This window comes from Salvia splendens, chromosome 3 (assembly GCF_004379255.2).
Source record: "Salvia splendens isolate huo1 chromosome 3, SspV2, whole genome shotgun sequence".
Lineage (NCBI taxonomy): Eukaryota > Viridiplantae > Streptophyta > Magnoliopsida > Lamiales > Lamiaceae > Salvia > Salvia splendens.
In genome coordinates, this window is record NC_056034.1 from 2,549,487 (window position 1) to 2,575,235 (window position 25,749).

The window sequence follows — 25,749 nt, forward strand, 5'->3', positions numbered from 1 at the left end:
CAAATAATAGAGGGCGAAGCAAAAAATTCAATATTCAAACCGAGAAAATGTTTTTCTATTTTATAAATTCCTAAAGTTTTATCAAATTTTGCATATAAGTTTTGAAACAACGTAAGTAAATCGTCAAGTTAGCGTCACAATATTGATTGGTTGAAAAGTCGGATAAATTTGTTAATCAAAATAACTCTATAGTTTCAGTTGCAAAATTATCATTCTACTTTAAAATAAAAGATTGCCGGCAATTACTTAGAGAACAATAAAGAAATGACTTAATCATTTGTTAAATTGAGTAAATTTCCCTCAATCTCAAACCACGATTGTTCTCATAAGAGCATCTGCAGCGGTGCTCTCCCGTAAGAACAGCGTCCGTCCCGTTGGCGCGGCAACCCCCTGTCCGCTGCTGTGCTCTTGCCGCTGGCACGGCGATGCTCGATGCATCGAGCACGTCCGTGCCGGTGAGCAGGACGACGTGACGTGTTTCTATTAGCCATTGTCATTTTTTTCTTTTTTTTTTAAAACTAAAAAATAATACCAAAAAGTAAATAATATATATTTTCGGATCCCCAAAAATATAGTCGTTTTATTACTGTTTTTTTGAATTTTTTTTAAAAATTTAATCCCAAAATCATCTATAAATACACACATTCATCATCCATTTGGGCGAAATTCGGCCACGGGTAGTGAGTTTTTTTAACTTTATGAATTTAATTATGTAACTTTTAATTTTTAGGATTTAAATTATGTAATTTTTAATTTTTAGGATTTTAATTATGCAATTTTTAATTTTTTTAGTAATTTGTAATAGTATTCAAGGTATTTTTAATGCATTTTAATATTGTGAAAATATTTTATTTAAATTGAATAATAGAATGGTGGGATCCTTGAGCATGTCCTTATGAGTGTTGTGCTTATAAGAAAGAGCTGAGAGTAAAAAAATAATAAAAATGGGTCTGGACCCACGTCCGTACTCTTATTTATTGATTAGATTGTTTTGTACAGTATAAGGGAAATATTCTTTAATTTGTTTTAATTAAAAACTAGAGAAGAGAGAAGATAGATCGTGCGCTCCAACCCTCAAATATTTCAAACCCTCCCCCCTTTTGGAATTCCCTCTGCATTTCGAATTCCCAATTCATCCACTCTCACTATTTTGCCCTTGATAACCCCCCCCCCATTCCCTCCAAACTGGGATTTTTAGGAATCGAATTCTGTTTCTCCCTCTCTTCTCCAATTCCCAGCCCTGGTTTATGAACTTTCGTATTGTGAGAAAAGATGCGAACCGTAAAGAGGGAGATATTTAACCGTAACAATCGGATTACACAGAGCAGTGAGCAGAACGCCTGTGAGGCACGCGATGCAGCGGATAACAGCGGAGCCGAGGACGCTTTTGTTAAGCGCAGGGTTCTTCGCTCCAAGTACCTCATCTTCAAAAACCGAATATGCGGTATTTGCAGTTTATTAGATTCTCTTCAACTTTAATACTTACTTTAACAATATTTTGGGGCGTGGTACAGCAGTTGTTTGGATGTGTGGAAATAATATTATCCTCTATGTATAAGTTTTCTCTGTTGATATAATAATAGTATGTTTGAGTATCATAATGGCTTTTTAGTTTTTACCCTTGCATCTCTAGTTGCATTTCTAATTGGCCACTGCATCAGTATATGGATATATTATCTCTTAATTGATTGCATGGGTAAATTTGTTTTCTTATTATGCTTAACATGATCTTATATTGTTTTTATATTTTATTGTGCAGATGAGAGGGATGATATATCAAAAGTTGATTCTCAAAAGTTCAGAACATTTATTGAAGAAGTAGATAGCTTGCATCAGCTAGGTAAAGTTGCAAGTACTTATAATTGCATTTTTTATGTGGACGGACTCTTTGTGTCTTTATAGATAGCTACTGTCATTTGTTTTGATATATGGGTAGGCGTTCTACCGTTTCTCATGTGGAAGTGGTTTGCGTTCTAACTACTTTCTGTCAATAGCAAAAGATTAATGGGAACTGGGTTGAATTCTAACTTTTTTATGAATTAATATGGAAAATACGATTTCATATAACGATACATGAAGAAGTAAGCCAATTGATTGTTGGGAAGAGGTTGGATGACATAGCATCTACAATGTAATCCATCAGGGAACGTTTTATTGGGTGTAAATGGGACTCATTGCTTGCTTTACTAAACTAATATTATTGCCAAGTTGTTTCTGTGATGTCATATCTTATTGCTACATTTGCTTTTGATTCTCGGTCGACTGAACTTATAATTATTTTTTTTCCCTATGTGTAGTACAAAAGCCCAGGGAGCAAGTAGCAGATGCTGAAGCTCTGTTTGACATTACAAATACATTGGTGACCTCTGTTAAAGCATATAACAATGATGGCTTAACGCCTTCAGATTTTGTTAGCTGTCTTCTTAGAGATTTTGGAAAAGAAGGTGGACCAAGTAGTAACCGAAATGAGCAAAGTGGTTCGATAAGATGGGAAGACATTGGACAAGTTGTCTCTGTTGTTTTCAGCAGTGCTCCTGGTTGTCGTACAATGTAATCTTCTTTTGTACACTTGGCCAATTTTCTTTGTTATTTTTCAAAAATTTGCAGGATGCCTAACTTAACTATGCTTATAATGGACGACAGGATTGGCCCCATGAACACTGAATTAAAGGAGCGTAAGACTGTGGTTCATAGAAAGCGCGCAAAACCAACGAAAAATTCCCGGCCAGAAGAGGTAAAAAAAATCTTATAATCAATCTTTAAAAAAGAGAAGTAACAATAGGTATCAATACTTTTTTATCCCCATGGGAGAACTGAAGCACCAAGCTTTGATGTTTTATTTTTCCTTTTTTTGGTTGCCTTCACTTCCCACTTCCAAAATGTCTTTATTTCTCTTGGATGTTTTGCCTCATCATATAACAAGGATAGAGCACGATAACCAAGCTGATTCAAATGTTTTTTTTGGTTATTTGACAGCTTGAAAACGACAGTGGCGAGAAAACGGATACTGATAAGAATATGGCGACTATGTTTAATGTCTTGAGGAAGAATCGCAAGGCCAAGCTCGAAAATCTAATATTAAACAGGAAGTCGTTTGCACAAACTGTGGAAAATTTATTTGCTCTATCATTTCTTATAAAAGATGGGCGTGCTGAGATTTCAGTGGACGGCACTGGACGACATCTGGTTTGTAAGTATACCTCTTACTCTCTAGCGGGGTAAAATCCAGTGTAGTTTCATAATCTTTACCCTGATCTCATCCCTCACTTCTACATGGAATTGCTTTTCCTTTCAGCCCCAAAGAATGCTCCTAGTGCTGATGCAATTCAATCTGGCGAGTCTGCTTATAGTCATTTTATATTCAGATATGACTTTAAGGACTGGAAGGTACTTTTAGCCACCTGTTATCTCTAATTATTTGTTATCTCACCTTAGAAATGTTACTTTTCTTGTTCTGCATATTCAATATTCGCAATCAATTCCTCATAAACCTGACTTCATGGATAATGTTAACTTTTAGGCAATGTTGGATTCTGTTGCTGCCGGGGAGGAACTCATGCCCCACAGACTCGAGGCAAATGAAGCTAGAAGTAACGTTGAACCAGACTCAGAGTTTGATGGATCCCAAGCTGCACAGCCTTCAACTCCTATAAGGAAATTGTGTAGGAACCGAGGTTTGGTTATACAGGAGCAGACTGTTGTGGAAGATTCACCTGAAAGTGACACTAATACAACTACTGAAAGGACTGCTGCCATTCGTAGAGGAAAGCGAAAATTAAGATGATACATTGACAAAACTCGTAAGGTGCATTCTTGGGTGTCATGCAAAACTGAACAAATGGTTAGTTTGTTCGTGCTGTGCTGGGATTTGGTATGCCAATCTCTCCTTGGCTCGAGCGTCAAGTAGTTATTATTGTTTTTTTTGGATTGTTAAAATGAGTAGAAATTTGAAGACTGCTTGATGTAGTTGTTGTTTTATTTCTCGTAGATTTGCATAGTTTGGCTTATCAGTTCTCTCTATCATTACTATTGTTTGTCCTTTCTAGAATGCTGTAGTAGCAGTTGAGGCTGGCATTATTCTGGATGTATATTAACGGTTCTAGAAACTTACATTAATATTATGCATGTTTGTCCAACTGTGCATTTTCATTCTTGTGATAAAGATGTGCCCATAATCGTCATTTGAGTAACTGCATAGTAAGAATCAGAATATGGTTGTTAGAAATCTGAAACTATTACTAATAAGGCGTTTGATCTGACTTTCGTGCATTTCGATGCTTGGTCCATCCGTTCTAACCTCTAATTAAACCATTATTGTGGCTAATGAATAATAATTATAAGTAATAAATCTTAAGAATTCTATTATTCTAATTAATATCAGTATTAATTTGGCGGGCTAATTATAGTGGTTGGCTCTTGACACCGGAGGCCCACTACTTATATGAAGCCCATTTACAGGCACGTGGGTCCCATAGCCAGGGCACGTGATATTTAGGATCTTTCCATTTTTATTTATCTGAAAACTCGCGCGCGGAATCCAAAATTTCTTAACTAAATTTAATTCTAAAAAATAAATATCCCTTTAGAAAATTCACCATCGCGAAAATTTTATTATCACTTTTTTATTTTAGCTGCATCTTCCCGCTTTGGGCAAACCCTAGATTGTCTCGTTCAATTATTTCACTCGGATTCCAACTTTAACCGAATACTGCTTCGCAGATCCTTTTCCGGTGGTTTTGGAATCGTATATTTGCCTTTTTTTTTGTTTTGAGTCTGAGCTTCGGAGCTATGGATATTCGCAAAAGAGGGAGAGTTGAATTCGATCCGAATGCTAATGGTGGACCGAAGAGATCCAAGCCAGGTTTATTTCGTTTCTATTTTTTTTTTGAAAAAATCATATTTTAAGCTTAGTAGTATCTGATTTGTGCATGAGTGTCTATCGTGCTCTCTGTTTATTTTATGTTCAAATCTCATTCTTTACTATTGTTTCCATATACATACACGGAATTATGTACTGTATGAGGATTTTCTTAATTAGCGTTTGTTATTATTTGCTATTAATGTCCATATGGATCCAGTTTGATTTTCGTGAGTTTGATACATTAAAATTTATACTATATGGAATCTTTAGTCGCTTCGCGGATGCTGCTTTTAAAATATTAAAAGTTTAAGTTCTTAAAAGATCTGTAAAAACAATTTTACATAGTTGAGTTGATGATTTTGCTACTTAATTCAAGGAATAACTTTTTAAAAATTAAGTTGTCATTTTCAAGAATTTTGGATTGATATCTCTTGTGGTTGCGGTTCCTTCTTATGGCCCGTAGCTGACAAATTCCACTAATAATTTGTCTGAATTCCTTCTCAAATTACTTGTTATTAGAAAGTAAAAATATCTCTAGAAACTTATGTTCATGATGTAAATATAATAATAGACTAAAGGTTTTAACTCAGAAGAAATAATTAATGTTTTGCAACAGAATTGGACTCCGTATCAGGTGGTATAGGCAGCAAAACGAAGCCTTGCACGAAGTTCTTCAGGTTCAAATCTCAACCTACCTAATGTAAAATTTGAATCTTAAAGATGATTGGCATGCATCAACGCTAGTAATGATAAAATTTGTACCAATTTGCTCTACAAATATAGTTCTAATACTATCAACTGGTTTTTTTTAACTTGACCTGGTTCCTATTCAAAGCTTTTTTGGATATAATAACAAATCTACTTTATGCCATTAGCAAGAATTGATGTTTCTTATGTTATGATTTAGATTCATCTGTATCCCAAACCAGTTTTAGCATTCACAATGTGTGCACTAATGCCGTGGGGCAGTTCATATCTAAAAATCGGGAGCTTTCTAAGAAACATGTTAAATTTGAGATTGGAAGAGAGGTTCCGAACAGGACTTTTCTTGTACAGCAGAAGAATTGACCTCTTTTTTGTGCTTATCTCAGATCAAATACTCTAAGGTTTATAAGGCAACGGTTCATTATTTTTAACTGTGGGACAGTGATCCTCCAATTGTGTATTGGGATTGATCTGTTACTGGGGACTTTGTTGGGACTCTCTTTTTTATCAGTTTTCCTAGTCCATTTGGTGTGCCTTTATTGAATCTCTAGTTTATTTCTTTCTTGGAAGGTGTAGTGATTTCTTCATACATTATTGAAGCTAGACTACCTAGTTTGATCAAGTTTCAGGGCTCTCTCTGTCCCAAGAATTTGGACCATGCAGTCCTTGCTCACCCTGTTATTTCGTAAAGTATTTCTGGCGTGCTGCACTTAAAAAATGTGCCGCAACTTTATAACCTTCTATTTTTCTGCAGCATGGCTGGTTGTCCCTTTGGTGAGAATTGCCACTTCCTTCACTTTGTTCCTGGTGGCTTCAAAGCTGTAGCCCAGATGATGAATCTCTCCCCTGCCCCCACCTTAAAGACAACAACAGGGCCACCACCGAACCAGAATGGTTCTTCTTCAGTTGCTGTGAAGACCAAACTTTGCAATAAATTCAACAGTGCCGAAGGTTGCAAGTTCAATGACAAATGCCACTTTGCTCATGGTGAAAAGGAGCTCGGCAGACCTATTGCACACTCTCAAGAGGATTCACGTGCGGTGGGACCTGTCACTCCCTACTTTGGTGCTCGAGCAGAACCACCTGTACAAGGACTTGCAGCCAGTTTCGGTGCCTCTGCCACAGCCAAGATCAGTGTGGATGCTTCTCTGGCTGGTGCCATCATTGGTAAAGCTGGAGTCAATTCCAAGCAAATCTGCAGACAAACAGGAGCCAAGCTATCCATTCGGGATCATGAAACAGATCCCAGTCTAAGAAACATTGAGCTAGAGGGCACATTCGAGCAAATTAAGCAAGCAAGTACGATGGTGAGGGAGCTCATTGTCAGCATTGGATCTAGTAATACCCCTGCGAAAACTTTGGGAGGTGGTGGAGGCCCTCCGACCCCAGGAAGCAACTTCAAGACCAAGCTCTGTGAAAATTTCTCGAAAGGCTCGTGTACATTTGGAGAGCGATGCCATTTTGCCCATGGTGCAGCTGAGCTACGTAAAACAGGTTTTTGAGTTATCCCATGCTTTTTTACCTTCCTACTATTCTGTTATGTTCCATGAATTAATGTAGCAAACTTTACTTGTTATTTATTCCAGTTTTGATTTTTGTGCATTACCAGTTTCTATAAATTCATTGGTTCTGGTTATTTTTTCTTCATGGAAATGTGATAATGCTCCTAATTTAATTTATTTTTTTTCTGGTTTCATCTTGGAAAATTACACTCTAGTCACATACGAAAACAGGAGTACTATTTTTTTAATCTTTTATTATGCCAAGATTAATTTCATGTATGTACAATGTTATTTTTGTAGTTTTCTAAAAAGAAGAAAGGAAATAGTATATAACTCTTTTTTTTTGCATCCAGAATCTTTCTTGGTTAGAAAAATTGAGGGGCTATGCTAAGAAAAATGAAAGGAGTGAGCTTGTAGTATGGGTTGTAAATTCTAATGAGCGGAATCTAATTTGGAAGCAACAGCCTACTTGTTCTTTCATCGAATGCATTTTTCACCTTTTTCCTTCAAAATTTTCTTTAAAATCCACAAAATTCGTTACACAGAATACAAATACTAGGAGTACAATTTAAATTTTAAAATGAGCACCAAATTCAAGCAATAAATAGATTACTGGGGCCTACTTTATTGGGTTTTTGGCACATCTCCGCAGGTTTCGGTTGTACATTATACATCGAGTGGTAATTGTTGTTTGAGATTTTTAATTTTCAAGGTTTGTCACGTTATTATCATCTTATAGTTTATGTCTCGAGCAATATCACAAAATTCAGTTAGTATATGTGCTAAATATAAAAAAATATATATATTTTTCTTTCAAGTTAGAAATATATTTGTCCGAGGAATGAAAATTCAAGGACGCATTCATTAATTAAATTCGACACAGTGACTAATAGTACCAACTTTTCGTCAATTTTAAAATTTTTATTAAGTGGGCTAAGTTTGGCTACACATCATTAAACATCGGGCCTTGATTATCAAACCAAATTCACATTGTCAAGTTATTTGTAAATTGTAGTAATATCTTGTTGTTTATTTTCCTTTTAAAATAAATTTTCATAGTTATTAGTATCAAACTATAAAATGGAGAAGGTGGCATTTTATACAAAGACACGTTTTACACTTCGCATGTGACCAACACGTGTCTGCTCTCATTAGACTTGTTTTGTCCGTCACATTTATATACGGAGTATAGATACTCTGACAATCATTTAAATTTCCTTATTAAAAGTAAATTGAATCATTGAAGATATGGTCCCAAATGAATTACTACTTCAACAATTTCATATTCCTATAAATTGTACTAGTAGTATTTTCCAGCAGAGAAAATTAAACGTATTCTAAAATTCTATGTCAAAAAAGAGAAAAAATTCAGTGCTCTAGGCATACCATGAATATGTTCTACCAATAAGATTTTGATATATATAAATTATTTATCATTGATAGTTGTGATTTGGCCTACCAAATAAATATCGATCGTTGCATATATAAATTATTTGGCCTGGGGTGACATCTAATAGTAATTTAATAAACATATAATAGTAAGTGGTACGACAATTTTTTTGAAAAATCTAGTCACTGCCTCTCATTTATGCAACTTGGCCACCCATATACCACAAATTATTTGGATTGTTGAGGTCGGTCATTTATATTGATGTATATTCCGTACACGAACTCATTAATTCTACTACGATTTGTGAATGTTTTAGTCTATTGAAAAAAAGGCAGAAATAAGAATCATAAATCTCTCTATTAACATAATTATTCTCCATCGCTTGAATGGTTTTAAATGATGGATGATATCAAAATTGATTAATAATTGAATCAGACAGAACCACGTTTTCAATCTAAACAATGGCATAATGTGAAGTTAGAAAACCTGGAATATGTCACTCGCTAGGAGACTTTCGGCCTTAATCCGCAAACCCGATCGAGTAGGATTAGTCGGATCCGCCAAAGGTATTGTTCAGTACACCTGCGGTCAAACCAAAAAAAGAAAACCAGCAATATGTAAATAAAAACGAAATAAATACTTGACGAGTCCGCAAGTAACGTTTTACTTATACTGTTGAAATTAATGTCCTTGTTTAAAATTTGAAATCACGCTTAATTCAACAATTTGGCAATTTAATGATAATACGCTTTAGATGTTCACAATAAAATAATTCGACAACGGAAAAAATATGTAAAACTTTGATTCACAGTTTTAAAGTAGAATTGTTGATTATATTAACGTTGTGGAGTAGTATTATTGGGGATAGAGAAGAGAAAGAATATAATTTAAAATATGAAAGGAAGACCTATATTAGAAAGGAATGTGAACATATTAAATTTGAAGTAATATTGTTTAGATAAATTTTCTGTTATCTTTTGGATATAGCATTCAAAAGGAGAGATTTGTTGTAGTAGTTTAATGATTTTCCAATGATGTAGATGAGATTTTATAAGAAATTGAGTTTTGACCATGGAAAACAAGCAATCAAATCTATATCAAAATTCCAATAATTCCCAGTAGATTCAGTTTGAGGACATTGCCCTCAACATGCTCTCAAAGTTGTTTCGTGAGTGATTAAATTTAATTGAGAAAAACGTACAAGTGTTTAACAATGTGATTCTCCCTCTGTTTTTTTTATGTAAATTGATAAAGTAAATAAATAAAAATGATTATAGTATTATTAATGAAGGTGAACAAATATACCGTGAGAGAAAGGGAAAATTGGAGAGAGAGAAAACTGGAGAGAAAGTAAGAAAATGTGATGAGCTCCACTACCAAAAACGAAATAAAATTAATTTAGACGGATCAAAATAAAAAATAAGAATATTAATTATGGATGGAGAGAGTAAAGTTTTAACAATATAGTTAAGAAAAGAAAAAAGCTACTATTGAAATTGATAAATGAAAAAACTTAAGAGTAGAGTGAAGTACACAAATGGTCTTTGAACTTTGTATTATGCACGCCAATAGTCTTGGACTTTATAAATATCTCTTTCGGCATGGAAATTAAATAAATAGATAATAAAGTAGAAGAGAGAGAAAAATAGATAGAACAAAGTAAAATAGAGGAATGACTCAACGGTCATGAACGTCCAAAAATGAAAAATAACTCAATTACCATGAAATAAAGAAAGTATATAAAAATTCGGGTTGAGTTAAATGTGGACTCCAATTGTAGAACAGAGAGAATATAAAAATGTCACGCATTAAAGTGATATTGGAATATGCACTATCCTGAATCAGGAAATGCGCAAAGACTTGCAACCTTGCAATCTCAACAAATTCAAATGCACATGAAATGTATAGAGTCTTGCAACCTTACAATATCAACCAATTCAAATACACACCGCAGAAATGAAATCTTAAAATATAAAGATTTTTATTTAAGTCACTCTAAAATAAATGAGTGGTGAAAATTGCGGCAATTTCTTAGAAAAAGGAACAAGTAGCAGCATTTAGGTTCGTGGGGCCCATTGGTGTGGAGTGGGCCCGGCATTTTGGGAGAAACGGAAAAAGGCAATTTAAGTAGTGATGAGTGTTGCTCTATTTATATCGCTGTGGTGCCGCCCCCAGCCCACTCCGCACCGCACCTCTTCCCTTCTCAATACATTACACCTTCTCCCAAACAGGACACACAAACCTCGCCTCCCTCTCTAGGTTCGTTTCCATTTTTTTTGCTTAATGCGTTTCGATGTTTCCTAATGTTGATCGTCTCTGGTTTCTTTGGTGGATTGGGGAAATGTGTCTACATTTCCTGTGATTGGTGTTGTTTGGCTCCTAATCGTTTGGGGATTTTGGCGATTTTAGCTGTGCATGCGATTTTATTTAACCGGATAGATCTGGATTAGCTGTGGATGTGATTGTGTGAGATTTTTGTGAATTTGTTGAGTGATCTGCCGTCTCTACATGCTGAATCTGGAATAATGGATTGGATTGGATTGGATTGGATTGGGGTGATTGTTTGCTTTTTCCCCTATCCATGAATTTAGCAATCACATTTTAAAATACTGTTAATGTGGTTTGATTTGTGAATCTACAGTCTATGAGTTTGGGTCTGGATTGCTGATTTTCACGTTTCGGCAGCTCCTTCATGTCTGCACTTTCCCGTAGCTGTGGGGAATTGAAAAGGAAAAAATAACTTTTTCTGTTCTTACTTCCTAACAATTTTCTTCTTCTGGCGTAGGAGATATGGCTCACCATCTGAGTCTCAGACATAGTATAATGTATATGCAATTGCACACTTCAAATGTTATTACGTACATGCACAGATCCAGATTTTCTCAGATTCTCTTGTAGGTGTATTTTTAGTATTTTACCACAAAATCTGACTTTGTAGATGCAAAGTAAATCAAATATGGATCCATTATTAGTTTCGGTTGGTGCTAACCTTTATGTTAAAAAAAGACACTAATGCTGCCTTCTCAGTTTTGGGCCACCATTTGCTAGGGTCGCCTTTTTCCTAGTCTCTAATAAAAGTTAAATTGTTTCAATCGGCTCTAAAATCTTAAAATATCATTGTGTTTATGTGGTAGTGCAATTCATCTATTGTCTTGTTCACTTGATTTCTTAATGAGATAAAATATGTGCATTTTAAGCAATTGTCTCATTTCCAATATTCATATGCATCTTTCGTTTACATTGCCACTTGCAAACATTGAATGCTTGTTTGATAGAAGGATTTTATTAGAGCCTCAACTTTTCACATGGGCAGACAGGACAAACTGCTTGGTGGCCATGTCTGCTTTCAGCCTTCAGTGTTTTTTGTTTTTTAGTTAATATTTTATCTGCAGTTCACTGTGGTTTTTTTTTCAATTTCGACATTGGATTTGTTTTATTTAATACTAATATTTGTGTAAAATATTCTGTAATATTCTTTTTTGTGTGATACAGTATTATATTATTTAGCCAATTTGCTTTGTCCATAAAGCTGTTTCCCTAGCAAGTATCGCCCACCATCCCTTTTGATGTGATTGCTTCTGTTGTTTTCAATGGAAAATAGGCTGACAATGAAGGATTCAATGCTACTGCTGCTTATTTCATGAAGTCTAATGGAGTAATTATCTCCGGGGCCACAAATAATAATTTTAAAACTGTTTAATAAGCGCGGTGTTGTAATCGTGCTGGATTGTCCAATAACTGGGCTTGATGTATGAACACAACATCACGCACCTTTAAAACTCATCTTCTCTGTAGTTTCCAGTGGTCACATCATAAGTTTTTTTAATTATTTTAATTAGTCACGGTCAAAGAAATGCTAAGGATGGCTTTCTAAATAACTTGCATGAGAGAAATTTACATATAATTAAACTGGGCCTGGTTATCACTTCCGATTGGATATTGTGAGTATCGTTCTGTGTATATCCTTTAAACTGTGCTTTTGTGAGGCTCACTTAAATAAATGTAAGCGTGTGGAATTAAGATTGTTAGATGTATCTTAGAAAGTTTTGTAGATGTTTAAGAAGTTATGATATTAATTGAATCTTGCTTGATTTCTTTGTAGATATCAAGCCAGGATACTTTCTTGTAGGTGTCTAGGATACTTCCCTTAGTGTGTACTTAATGAATTTGGAAGTTAAAATCTTAAGTTAGGGGATTAATGATAGTTGCCAAGCATGTAATTCCTGCTCTCCATGCTATGAATATTTTTATTGCCCAATATTAATAAAATAGTAGTAGTTGTTAAAAGTCATACGGCAAATTAGAATCATGAAGGCCAATGTTTTCACAATTATTTTTTTAAACGTGATTACCCAACGGAATTAGCAAGACTAATTATAAATTAGCACAGACTACCTTTTGTCATCATTGTTCAATCTTAGTGGGCTATATGGTACTACCAGCGAGTAGATAAGTTTGGCGCAGTATTTAAGTCAATTGAACTGTTCATGTAGTTGCGTGATGCATTTGGATTTTAGATGTACATTCATTTGATTTTGTCATATAACTTATAAATAGTTGTTACATAATTGAAGTTTCAGCCAGTGTTTTGAAAGTGACCAACACTTGAATTCCGCAGGTCGCTTAACAATGGGTGCTGGAGGGCGTATGTCAGTACCCCCTGCAGAGAAGAAGGCAAAATCCAACATTGTCGAACGAGTTCCGCACGCAAAGCCTCCATTTACGCTCGGTGATATCAAGAAAGCCATTCCACCCCATTGTTTCAATCGATCCATTCCTCGTTCATTTTCCTACGTCGTATATGACCTTGTCATTGCCTCTCTGTTTTACTATGTCGCCACAAACTACATCCATCAGCTTCCCCAACCACTCTCCTACCTTGCCTGGATTCTATATGTGATATGTCAAGGTTGCATCCTAACTGGTGTTTGGGTCATCGCCCATGAATGTGGCCACCATGCCTTTAGTGACTACCAATGGCTTGACGACACTGTCGGCCTAATCCTGCACTCATTCCTCCTAGTGCCGTTCTTCTCTTGGAAGTACAGCCACCGTCGCCACCACTCAAACACTGGCTCACTCGAGCGGGATGAGGTGTTTGTCCCCAAGGTCAAGACAGGGGTCAGCTGGGCTGCCAAGTACATGAACAACCCACCTGGCAGACTCATCACCCTCATTGTCCAGCTCACTCTAGGCTGGCCTCTGTATCTTATGTTCAACGTTTCTGGAAGGCCTTACGACCGGTTTGCATGCCACTTCGACCCAAACAGCCCTATCTACTCTGATCGCGAACGTGCTCAGATATTCATCTCTGATGCAGGCATTCTTGCCGTCACCTATGGGCTATACCGTCTGTCTGTAGCCAAAGGACTTGCCTGGGTTCTCTGTGTCTATGGTGGTCCATTACTCGTGGTTAATGGATTCCTTGTCTTGATCACTTTCTTGCAGCACACACACCCTTCCCTCCCTCACTACGACTCGTCAGAGTGGGACTGGCTACGCGGCGCCCTATCCACAGTCGACAGAGATTATGGTATTCTCAACACTGTCTTCCATAACATAACGGATACCCATGTTGCACACCATCTGTTCTCGACCATGCCGCACTACCATGCAATGGAGGCGACAAAGGTGATCAAACCAATCCTGGGAAAGTACTACCAGTTCGATGGGACGCCAGTTTTTAAGGCCATGTTCAGAGAGGTGAAGGAATGCATCTATGTCGAGCCCGATGAAGGCGAGGAGAACAAAGGTGTGTTCTGGTACAATAACAAGCTTTAGAGTTGTGGAGGCAATGTAGGAAATGCAGTTTCTGGGCTGTGTTTGTTGTAGGAGATTCTGCTTTGTCTATGGTTTAAACTTTAAAGTCTAGGTTGTGTTGGTTGCTTGTGCGTCCCAAAATGGTCTTTGTTAGACTTATTAGAACTGTTGTGTTCTATTAAGTCTTGGTTTGTGTTGGATGGAAATAAGACTGTAATAACTATTTATGTTTTGTTGTCTTAAGTCCGAACTTTCGATATGTTTTGTTGTCTTAATTTTTAAAAAAATACTACAAATACTGTTTGCTTGGGCTGAAAAGGGAAGCTGGATTCAATTGTTTGGTTGTCTTGCGACGACCCGCTGGATTCATGTGATAGTTAACACGCAATGTTGTACTACTATTGTGAGCAGAGATTGTATCATTTCGGCTGAATGCAATTTTATATCCTTCAGAATTGAAATAATTGAATTATAACTGTTAGAATGCCTGACTGCATCCAGGTTCAAAATCAAGATAGCATACCAAAAAAAGAGAATCAAGTTATCATTACAACACACTCATAGGGCATTAGCATATCCAACTAATAACTGCCGCCAGAAAAAGATAAAGGAAAAACAGGGAGTACTATACAAACATAAATAAGACTTTATAGTACTAGAATAAATGAGCCCCTCAACCACAAACACGAAACATAACCAACCCATCGAAGAAAAAAAAAATCAAAGACTCGATTCAACCGTGCACGTTGGCAGAATCCAGCTAAATCTGCACCCTAACTACCAGTAATGCTAATGGGAGCCACGTTGAAACGTTCCACGGAAATCAACCAGCGTGCATCATTCCGCCACGTGTCAGAACCTCCTTCAAATTTTGCACATCATATGACCTCATCTAACGGCCGTGATGCTCTGTTACCATAAGTAGTATTTTAAAAATCTGAATCTTGGGCCGGCCAGATGCTTTTTTATATTTTTAATTTTACTTTTCTTTATATTTGTAATTTGATTGTGTAGGTTCATAGTAGTAGTAGTAGAATGAAACATATCCAATGAGAGCAAGACCTAATTAATAGTGCCTGGCTCGATTCTCAATTAATTAGAGCATCCGCAATGGGCGGACGATGGCACGCCCGATGGCGCGCATCGTCCGCGCCATCCATCGTCCGCACCCATTGCGGGTGCTAGCCATAGGGCGCGGACGATAGTCGCGCCCTATACTTCGGTCGCGGAGGATAGCGCGGACGATGGCCATCGTCCGCGCCATCGTCCGCCCCATTGTGGAGGTCGCGGACGATGGCACGCGGTTTCGTTTTTTTATTAGTTCAATGATGTAACTTTTTTTTATTAAAACTTCGCCGTTTGTTATTTAGACCGTTTTTTATTTACTCGTTACTTGTTATTTGAAAACAGTTAAATTAATTAAACAAAACAATAAAATGATGATGTGGCGCGCTATAGGGCGCACCTTAGGGCGCCCCACTTCAGGTGGAGAGGTAGGAGGATAAAACTGCTGACGTGGCGCGTCTTAGGGCGCCCCATTACTAATGCTCTTAGTGGAATACAAAATTACTACTCTATCTCTAGCTACAACTGTAAGCGTTCTGCCATACAAGGATTTAACCAAATTAATACCTCTAGCTTGTTTTGTCATATATTCAAGTACATACCCCTTGTTGATTTGCATGGATGAATATGATTGTGATACCAACAATTTGGGGAACCATATTTTGTTTTACTATTTCCTACTGTATATTTGGTTCGACACGAATTTTAATGTATAATTGATAAAGTAAGAGAGAGATAAATAATAGTGCAAGTGGAGAGTGAAGAGTGGACTCCACATCATTAATAGTATAGTGTAATAATATAAGTTTAAATAAAATGATGTGTATGGGTATTGTGTTATTTAACTATTCCAAAATTAGAAAATTCATACTTTGTAGGGATAGACTAATAAGAAAATAGCTCATTCTTTTCAGGAACGAAGGGAGCATGTCCAATGATTATTCAAAATTCATTTCTCCATCAATTTTTCCCACCTCTCAATCTCAAAATCCCACAATGGGCCCAGCCCAAACTTCAGGGAGCTCGTTCAAAGGCTCACCGGCAAGACGAAGGCCAAACCAAGAAAGAAAGAGGCAAGAACAAGTAAGAAAATGGAGATAGCTATGCCTATGCCCATGACCATGAGAGCCAGATTCCATGCTGGTTTTGGTGTTAGAGAAGAGGAGGAAATATGGAGGAGTGCAAATTCAGAGTTTGATGGCTTCAAGCATGAAATAACAATCCACTTTCCATTTTTGGAATCGCTTCATTAATTAGTCAATACTGATTCATCATTCTTTGTTGAGATTTTAGTTTGGGTGTATATTCACAGAAAAAAATTGAATTTATCATATCAAACACTAAAAAAAATTTGGCTAAGAACATTTTTAACAGTACAATTGTCACGCCCGCCCACCCCAGGGGTGTTACAAACGAGGCGATCGTGACCAAGGGACAAACATTAAGAATAAAAGTTCATAAGAAAGACTCAATTAGCTTAAATGAATAATATATATCAGAGTGTACGATACACAGAGTGCAAACTCGACTTTAGCTCCAAACAAGTGGGAAAAGCTCGAATAAAATCAGAGTGTCTTTTCAACAATCAGCAACTCGAGATAAAATTATCTCAACAATACTTGGCGGAAGCATTCGAGAGTAGAATACTATTATGTATGAAGACATAATATATTCAGAAAGTTTTATTTACAATCTTCTTCACTTTCATGCTCAACACCCACCGCGCTCGTCACCGCTCAACCTGCACATAGGGAAAACACATGCAGGGCTGAGTACTTATTGTACTCAATGGACACGTGCCAAAATATATTTTATAAAAACAGATTTTGTCAAGCCATTCTTTGAGTGAACTCGGGGTTTAGGAAAAGGTCCGAGAACACTAAAACATCTTTCTTTTCCTTTTTCAAAAGCGATCTTTCGATCTATTTTCCTGGAACATATGTCGTATCTGACAAACCCGATTTCACTATCTCTTGTTCATTCATCAATCCATTCATCATTCATCGTTCCTTTCATCATTCATCATTCCTTTCATCATTCATCATATCTTAACATTCAAGTGCCGGGGAAGTGGTTACCTCCCACGGTCTCCCATCAATCCATTCCATTCCATTCATCGTTGCAGTCAGATAGGCATAGTTCCAAAACAAAATATGGCTTGACATAACCTTTTCAACTTTTCTTTCCTCAAAACCTTTTTTTTTTTGAAACATAAAATTTCTGGCAGTGCGCAGTTCATTTGAAAAATTCGTCATAAATTCATCCAATGCCCAATAAGGCTGAAATATTTACAAGACTCAGAAGACACTTCAAATTTTCATCTAGTTCAAGAATTACATCAAACGGAGGTCATTTGGTCGGTCAAACAGAAAACGAAACATTCTGGCCGAGAATACCAGTTTATGGCAGAATTGCGCAGTCGACTTCAAACATTTTTCAAAAAATCATCTTTCGTCGAAAGGGGCAGAAATTTATACGAGACACAGAAAACACCTTGAAATTAACTCAGTAAAATTTTCATACCAAAATTCGATCGTTTGGTTAGTCAAATATACGTCGGAATCCACTGTCCGAACACCACAGATTTCATACTCACAAATTTGAAATTTGAGTTTCTTCCTCAATCATCCAAACATAATTTTCTCATCCTTATAACACGAAATCATGCTTGATAAGACTCTCTTAAACATGTTTGCACATAAACTTAGATCATTCACCAAAGAATCAAATCAAACTTCACACAATTCAATCAAAAAAATCGCATAACAATCAAAGTTCTCAAGCAAACTCACTTTCCCACCGATTAACTTTGCGATCTATGATTCCTACACCCTCTATATGCATGTAGGATTCAAGAATAAAGTTTCAATGAAGGAGATGAGAAGAAAATCTTAGTTATACCTTCTTGAATCAAGAAAAACGAACGGTAGAACAAACGTTGACACGATTCGTCCCTCTCCCTTCACCGCTGCCGCCGCTGCTACAAATCCGCAGTCGCGGTCCGCAGCGCCGCCGTCCACCGTCGCCGCCTCCGGCGGCTCTCTCTCTCTCTTCTAACTCTCGGTTTTCCTTCTCTCGTTTTCTCTCTCTCGGATTTCTAAATTGACGTCAAAGAAATGAAATGGAGGGATGTTGTATTTATAGAAAAATTTTCATAAAAGACAAAAATTCACGTCTTTTCGTTTTAATGTGACGAGTAATTAATGCGGCCGTCATTGGAAAACGTGCCTGATGCGACGTGGTTCTTATCCACTTCTCGTCTTGATGTGACGCAGTTCTTATCCAACTTTTCGTCTCGATTTGTTGTCGAAAGTGTATTTGATACGTGGTCTATTCTTTCGTGTAGGTATCATTTTGGGCTCGTAACAATTGAGTTTCAAATTGGGCTAGGAAAGAATAATTGTTTGGCCCCAAGAGTGAAATACTTCTCTCGACAAAAGAAACAAGGTCGAAAAAATTTCAAGTGCACAAACGACGGTCCTTTCAAGAACACAATAAAAAGGTAGAAAAAGTCGGGGTGTTACAACAATTAATGACGCTATTTATAAATATACCATGAAAGCTTAAAAAATCATTTTAATTTATTCTTGATATCCTAACTAAAATTAAGAGAGGAAGCTTCCTGAAAAAGCAAATGATTAAGTTAATTGTTTAGAGTGTTACATACACTTTCTTTTGCGTTCTAAATAATTTTTTAAAATTTTCCACCATAACTAATTACGTCTTTTTTTTTAAATCCATTTTATAGTAAAATTTCTTATCTTAGTTAAATTCTCATTTTGTGGAATTTATTGACAACGGGTCTCCTACCCCAAGACATGTGTTACGTACAATTGTTCCGTAATCTTTTTTTAAAATCAATTATACTGTATTTTAAAAGTGCATAGGTATATATGTAGTTGTAATTAACTAGAGATATTGATTTCAATTTTAAGGCCATCTCCGTACTCCTCACTCCTCCCTCAAATAAAAGAAAAATGAAAACCATGTTAGATTTAGTATCCATCTCATAAAACTGAGTTTTAAGAGAAAACATCATGAAATATTACTAAATAGTAACATTTTTGTTTAACACTGAGTTTTAATAGAAAACATTATGATAGTAAATAACATATTTGTTTAATTTCAATAAACTAAAAGATGGGCAGTCTATTTCATTAATTTTCGGCTAAATTAAAAGGACGGAATTGATAAATATTTGAAGTTGAAGAAAAACAAAAACCAAATTAGAAAACACGATATACGCGTTGTAGTCACTTTAGAACCATTCATATACGCGTTGTATACACTTTTTCGTACGTTGTGTTATGCAATTTACTTTTTCATCATGCAATATCATGTTATTTAATTTGCATAATCTCGATTTTTTTTCTTTTACCCTTCTCAATTTATTTGCTTATACCATTGCATATCAAAAAAACTTTATTTAATTTGATAAATGTACAAAAAATATTTCTTCTAAAAATTACTCGTATGAACTAAAACAATGTTAAAGTAATCCTCGTGTTATGAACTAAATCGATCTAAAAATAACCTTCATAATTAATTATGTGGTTATGCATATACATTTATACTACTCCCTCCGTCCTAGAAAGTTTGTCACTTACCATTTCCATCCGGTCATAAACATTCCACTAACTCATTCTCACTCACATTTTATTATAAAACTATAATATTAGAACTCGTTTTCTTTTAACTTTTTCAACCCACTCTACATTGCATTTCTTAAAATTCGTGTTAGGTCAAAACTTGATAAATTTTGTGGAATGGAGTGGGTATTATATAATGTGCATGTGAATATATACTTTGTCCGTCCCATAAAAATAGTCTTCTTTTTCCATTTTGGTTCGTCCCACAAAAATAATCACTTTCTAGTTTTGGCAAGTCTTTATCTCTTATAAGGTGGACCTCATTCTTCACTAACAATACTTCAATCACTTTTTCTTTCTACATATCTCATACTTTACCAATTTTGTATTAATATCCATGTGGACCCAAAGTCCCTATTTTTATGAGACGGAGGAAGTATCTTTAGTATACTCTCTTCGGCCGACTGAAAATGATACATTTTCCTTTTTGGTTGGTCTAAAAAATAGATATACCTTTATCTCTACTTTAACCTCTCTCTTAATTCTACTTTATTCTCTCCACTCAACACACAAAATAAAATTATATAAGATCATGTGTTACCCAAGAAAGGGGTCATCATCATGGTGATGGAGGAAGTATATATATATATATATATATATATTAGTGATGTATATATAGTCCATATATAATGGGAATCAGCTGAGATCCTTGAAAATGCAAGCCACGATTCCTTAACTGGTTAGCATATCTCTTTAAGTCATGAAATCACGTATGTTAATCGATCTTTTCTTTTGTGTGAGAGAGAGAAAAGAGAGGGGGGAACGTGCATACATCTAAAAGTCGCAGCGAAAAAAGGAGAGTTCGGTATGAAATTAGTTCAGGACAACTCTTTTACCCAAATTTGGGTAAAAATGCAAAGCAATATCATGTAGTACTATATGTAACTCCTTATTGAATATTCATAAATATGAAAACCTTAACAAAAATTATATCGTTTCTCAATCAAGAAAAAGATTTTATAACTTAATTTGTAAAGAAGAGGAGACTCCTAAACACGATTAATGACAGCATTCATAGGCAATATTTTATTTAGACAAGTTGGCAACTAGATACATGATCTTCTAACTTAAAAGGGTATATAGTTTACTTAAACAAAAGTAGTGGGATTAATTCATCTTTTCTTACTTGCATGGATGCATAAAATATGATCAATATACATATGCTTATGAGATGAAAAAGAGGGACCATTTTATTTTATTACCCCTCTCTCTTACACACACACATATGTCATAGCATTGATCATCCAATTCTTGCCTCAACAGATAAGACTTTCTTAGCTGTTCATTTCCTTATTTTAGTTTTGTGCCTTTTTTATGGAATTTTAATCTTCTATCTATAGGGTAGTGATAAAAAATAAATAAATTTTAATGTATAGCTCGAGACCAAATCTCAATTATTAGATCAAAAATGAAAGAGTGAGATTGAAAATATGGAGGTCATTTTTAAACACCAATTATGTCATTTTAAGATCGTTTTAATTCATTTGAGGGGTGTAAACTCGTACAACTTAAAACGATATAAAAATTATGTCCGTGTTGATTATTTGATTATGCATTAGGATTTGATTATTTTTTAACACTATCATGTTTTCCTATATTCAATAAACCGTGTTTTTACCTTTCCCCCTTATATAAATCAGCATCCCAACTCCTTTTCTTTCAAACAAATATCACACCAACTCTTCTCAAAATAAGAAAACTTCAACAACATGACAACGGAAAATCAAATCTGCTGCCCAAAGACAGCCTCAACAAACCTAGCCATGCACAGAAAATCACAAACGATTTCAAAATCGAAGCCGAAAATCCGAATAATCCACATATTTGCACCAGAAATCATCAAGACTGATGCTGCAAACTTCAGGGAGCTGGTGCAGAGGCTCACCGGAAAGCCTGATCAACGCAACGGCGCCGTGGAGATGAAAGAGGGATCAAGAAAGAAAAAAGCAACAACGGAGGTTGGTGCTGGATTTCATGCAGATTTGAGAGAGAGAGTGAAAGAAGAGATTTGGACGAGTGCAAATTCGGGAGGTGGATTTTTGGGAGGTTTTACGGAAATTGAAGGATTCATGCATGAGCTTAATCACTTTCAGTTTTTGGAAGGTACAACAGCTCAGGTGCAGGATGTTTATGGTTATGGAGATCAGTGTCTGCAGCTTGCTTGATTAAAGATAAGCTGGATTAGTGGAGATAGAGTTAATTTCTTGATTAGCTAGGGTTTTCGATTAATCATGATTGGTGTTATTTGTTGGTGATCAATGGTTTTTATTTGTTGGCCTTTGGATGATCATTTGAGGTTTTCTAAATTGGGATGTATGTATATAATATGTTTATAATTTGGTGAGAGTTGTGCCTTTTTCTGCATTTTTGGTATAGTAGCTGAGAAGAAAGGATTTTGTACATTTCTAGGATGATGTTCTACTGTTCTACTAACTTATAATTCTAACCTTTTCATTTTAGTACTTGGAATTTTTCACATAAGTTTCACTTGTATTTTTTTTTCCATTTTTTTTGGGATTTTTGTCTTGTTTCTTCATGTGGTTCTTGTCTATACATGCTCCATTTTTGGATGGTTGTCGAAAAATGCATAAATTAATTTCGACAAATGTTTGTTTAATATGTTAATTATTTCGAAAAGTGCATCAGAGCATCCGCAACGCGGTGCCGTCGCCGTTCCTATGCCGTTCCGGAGGAACGGTTTCGCGGCGGCACGCGTTGCAGCGTGCGTTCCGTCGCCATTCCGTGCCGCCACCGTTCCCATGCCGTGCCGCGTTTCGTTCCTCCGGAACGCGGAACGAAACGTTCCGCCACGCGCCGAGGCGACGTGGCGGACTCCCATTCGACGCGTGAAGCCCACTCGCTGCCCCGCGAGTGGGCTTCGTCCCGATGACGCAATAATTCATTTTTTTTAAAAAAATTCGAATTTAATAAAAAAAAAAAATTTTTTTTTTTATTAACGGTAATGAGACCGTTAATTTTATAGCCGTTTTTTTTTTAATTTATTTATTTACTCTATAAATACTCCTATTTCATACTCATTTCAATCACAAACACACATCTATTTCTCTCTATTTCCACCCCAATTTTCATCTCAAATCAACTCTATTTTCCTTCTCCCAAATTTAATCAAACTAATGGATCCTTATGAACAAATGCGTCAAATATTGGAACAATCACTTGAAGAAGATCGACGACGGGAGGCGGAAGAAGCCGCTCCGCCCCAACGTCGCTCCCGTACGTACATCCATCGTAACCGGGAGGAAGCCGCCGCAAGGTTAGTACGCGACTACTTCTGCGATAACCCGGTTTGGGGAGATACGTACTTCCGTCGCCGTTTCCGCATGGGGAAACCGTTATTTCTCCACATCGCGAATACTTTGGCAGCCCGGGAAGAGTTCTTCCAGGAAGGGTTCGACGCGGTCGGACGTCCCAGCCACACGACGCTGCAGAAATGTACTGCAGCAATCCGCCAGCTTGCGACTGGACAAACGGCCGACATGTTCGACGAATACCTCCACATCGGAGATAGCACTGGGCGAATGTGCTTGCTCAAATTCTGCAAAGGCGTCCGGGCAGCCTTCACCGACGAATTTCTCCGGAGGCCAAGCACGGCCGATTGTCAGTTCCTTCTCGACCTTCACGAAACAGTGCACGGATTCCCAGAGATGCTCGGCAGCGTCGATTGCATGCACTGGCAATGGAAGAATTGCCCGGTGGCGTGGAAGGGGTCCTACACAAGCGGCCACAAAGGTACCCACCCAACCGTTATACTCGAGGCCGTTGCCGACTACCGCCTTTGGATCTGGCACGCGTACTTCGGGGTCCCCGGGTCGAACAACGACGTAAACGTGCTCAACCAGTCCGACCTCTTGACCGAAGTTTTGGATGGTAAAGCGCCGGCCATCAACTTCGTCGCCAACAATCGGCTTTATAAAATGGGGTACTATCTCGCCGATGGCATCTACCCGAAGTGGCCTACCTTCGTGAAGACGTGCAGTGGGTCTGCGAACCCAAAGCAGGCTCTTTTTGCGCAGAAGCAGGAGGCTGCTCGCAAGGATGTGGAGAGGGCGTTCGGGGTTCTCCAAGCGCGCTTCAACATCATCAAAGCCCCGGCTCGTACGTGGTTCATGGAGAACATGGTCGACATCATGTATACGTGCATAATCTTGCACAACATGATTGTCCAAGACGAAGGACCCGAGGCGGGAAATTGGTTCGACCCCGAATCCCCCGGAAGCTCAACCGCAAGTAGTCCGCCTCGAAGTGGAGCGCATCCGTCTATACAAGAACGGTTATCTATTCGTGCAAGGACACGCGACTCTAGCGCCCACACCCAACTCCAACATGATCTAATTGAGCACATTTGGGCAAACTTTGGCGGATGAAATTATTAAAATTGTGTACTTTTATTTTTTTATGATTTTAATTGTGTGCTTTTTATTTTTTTAAGTTTAAGTTGTAACTTTGTTTTAATGTTGTGTGTTTTTTAATAAAATGTGTTTGTTTTTTTAATTGAATTGAGTTGAAATTAAAAAAAAATGAAATTGAATGAATAGTAATTTAAGGAACGGTTAAGGAACGGTTAAGGAACGAGGGTTGCAGGTTCCGTTCCTTAGTTAAGGAATGGAGTAAAAAAGTACAGTGGGGCCCTCAAATAGTGGTTTAAGGAACGGTTTAGGAACGGTATAGGAACAGCGTTGTGGATGGCCTCACTATATATGACGGTGATTTGCAATCATATATTCGAATTTGAAATGAATTAATTGAATGTGGAACAATTAGAGAGATTCAGAGACTGTGGATATTAATTATAATCACTAAAATAATTTCGTTGTATAATAACATCATCATATCTTAATTATTTAAAATAAATTTATTAGATGTTGTAGAATGTAGAGCATATATGCCTAATGCCTTGCTAGTTTGCTACAAGAAAACGTAATCAAATTAAATCAAGGAACAAGGGATTTGTCAAAAGAAATAGCTACATAAACAAATTTTGCTATAGTATTGAAAGATTATATTAGAAAAGTATTACTACTTCATAATTACAAGTTTTCCTCCATTACCCCAAATTTGATATCATGTGTATAAAAATCAACAAACTTCCACGCATAATGCCTTTGATCAGCACGTTCTAAGACAGTGATGATCTCCATAACTCCATTATCATCCAACAAAACATTATACTACTAGTACTAATCAAACACGATGACGTAATTCACAAATTATGTAAACGGAAATATAACCAGAATAATATTGTAGTAGTAACGATTTGTTGACAGAGGAAATAAAGTAAATGCAAGCATGATTGATTGAGGCTATTCAATAATGAAAACCCTAGTCCCGCGGTCTATAAATAAATTAAAATTGACTTATAATTAATTTAAAAGTCAAAGTCAATTATATTCGCAATTTGCAATATAAATTCTAATAGTTATTTCCAAAGTCCTAATTTTTTAAGAAATAAAAAGAAGGTGATAACATTAAAAAATATAGATTTCCAGACAAAATAAAAATTACTACAAAGAAATTAGTATAACCTACCTGAGTTGGGGCTTAGGTTTGACTATACGCCGACAGAATAATAATTTATTCAAGTTGGCCTCTTTATTTTGTATTTTAACAGAGTATATACACATATATATAATTAACTGCATTTTGATCATAATGTCCGATCCAGATAGTTTTGGATGATGATACAATGTCACCAAATCTTAATTGAAATTACCACTGAAACAACCTATATGGTGCATCCATTTAATTTTCTGTATTTTTCCCCTTGTCTTAACTGCTTCAAACATGAAGTTATTTATA

General features: G+C 36.4%; 4 protein-coding genes across 5 annotated transcripts; all 4 read left to right on the forward strand.

Moving 5' to 3' along the window:
• The first annotated feature begins 1,043 nt into the window (after positions 1-1,043).
• LOC121793427 (non-structural maintenance of chromosomes element 4 homolog A-like) lies at positions 1,044-4,136 on the forward strand. The gene is made up of 7 exons (XM_042191434.1): positions 1,044-1,444; positions 1,760-1,840; positions 2,298-2,550; positions 2,644-2,734; positions 2,977-3,190; positions 3,296-3,387; positions 3,521-4,136. The coding sequence occupies exons 1-7, from the start codon at positions 1,273-1,275 to the stop codon at positions 3,782-3,784; spliced, it is 1,167 nt and encodes a 388-aa protein (XP_042047368.1). The 5' UTR covers positions 1,044-1,272; the 3' UTR covers positions 3,785-4,136.
• A 462-nt stretch (positions 4,137-4,598) lies between these two features.
• On the forward strand, positions 4,599-7,171 carry LOC121797117 (zinc finger CCCH domain-containing protein 14-like). Of its 2 annotated transcripts, XM_042195845.1 has the most exons (3): positions 4,599-4,861; positions 5,478-5,538; positions 6,321-7,171. In XM_042195845.1, exons 1-3 carry the CDS (start codon positions 4,789-4,791, stop codon positions 7,066-7,068), a joined length of 882 nt encoding a protein of 293 aa, XP_042051779.1. In that variant the 5' UTR covers positions 4,599-4,788; the 3' UTR covers positions 7,069-7,171. The 2 variants fall into 2 exon arrangements, with proteins under 2 accessions (XP_042051779.1, XP_042051780.1); XM_042195846.1 differs by lacking the exon at positions 5,478-5,538.
• A 3,405-nt stretch (positions 7,172-10,576) lies between these two features.
• LOC121794328 (delta(12)-fatty-acid desaturase FAD2-like) lies at positions 10,577-14,477 on the forward strand. The gene is made up of 2 exons (XM_042192446.1): positions 10,577-10,717; positions 13,077-14,477. Exon 2 carries the CDS (start codon positions 13,088-13,090, stop codon positions 14,237-14,239), a length of 1,152 nt encoding a protein of 383 aa, XP_042048380.1. The 5' UTR covers positions 10,577-10,717; positions 13,077-13,087; the 3' UTR covers positions 14,240-14,477.
• Positions 14,478-21,611: 7,134 nt separating this feature from the next.
• LOC121794278 (VQ motif-containing protein 17-like) lies at positions 21,612-22,394 on the forward strand. The gene has a single exon (XM_042192369.1). The coding sequence runs from the start codon at positions 21,642-21,644 to the stop codon at positions 22,095-22,097; it is 456 nt and encodes a 151-aa protein (XP_042048303.1). The 5' UTR covers positions 21,612-21,641; the 3' UTR covers positions 22,098-22,394.
• Positions 22,395-25,749: the final 3,355 nt, after the last annotated feature.

Coding starts and splice junctions, on each gene's coding strand:
- LOC121793427 (XM_042191434.1), top strand. CDS start 1,273: ATGCGAACCGTAAAGAGGGAGATATTTAACCGTAACAATCGGATTACA. Junction 1,445..1,759: donor CTTCAAAAACCGAATATGCG/GTATTTGCAGTT, acceptor TTTATTGTGCAG/ATGAGAGGGATGATATATCA. Junction 3,388..3,520: donor ATGACTTTAAGGACTGGAAG/GTACTTTTAGCC, acceptor GTTAACTTTTAG/GCAATGTTGGATTCTGTTGC.
- LOC121797117 (XM_042195845.1), top strand. CDS start 4,789: ATGGATATTCGCAAAAGAGGGAGAGTTGAATTCGATCCGAATGCTAAT. Junction 4,862..5,477: donor ACCGAAGAGATCCAAGCCAG/GTTTATTTCGTT, acceptor GTTTTGCAACAG/AATTGGACTCCGTATCAGGT. Junction 5,539..6,320: donor CCTTGCACGAAGTTCTTCAG/GTTCAAATCTCA, acceptor ATTTTTCTGCAG/CATGGCTGGTTGTCCCTTTG.
- LOC121794328 (XM_042192446.1), top strand. CDS start 13,088: ATGGGTGCTGGAGGGCGTATGTCAGTACCCCCTGCAGAGAAGAAGGCA.
- LOC121794278 (XM_042192369.1), top strand. CDS start 21,642: ATGACAACGGAAAATCAAATCTGCTGCCCAAAGACAGCCTCAACAAAC.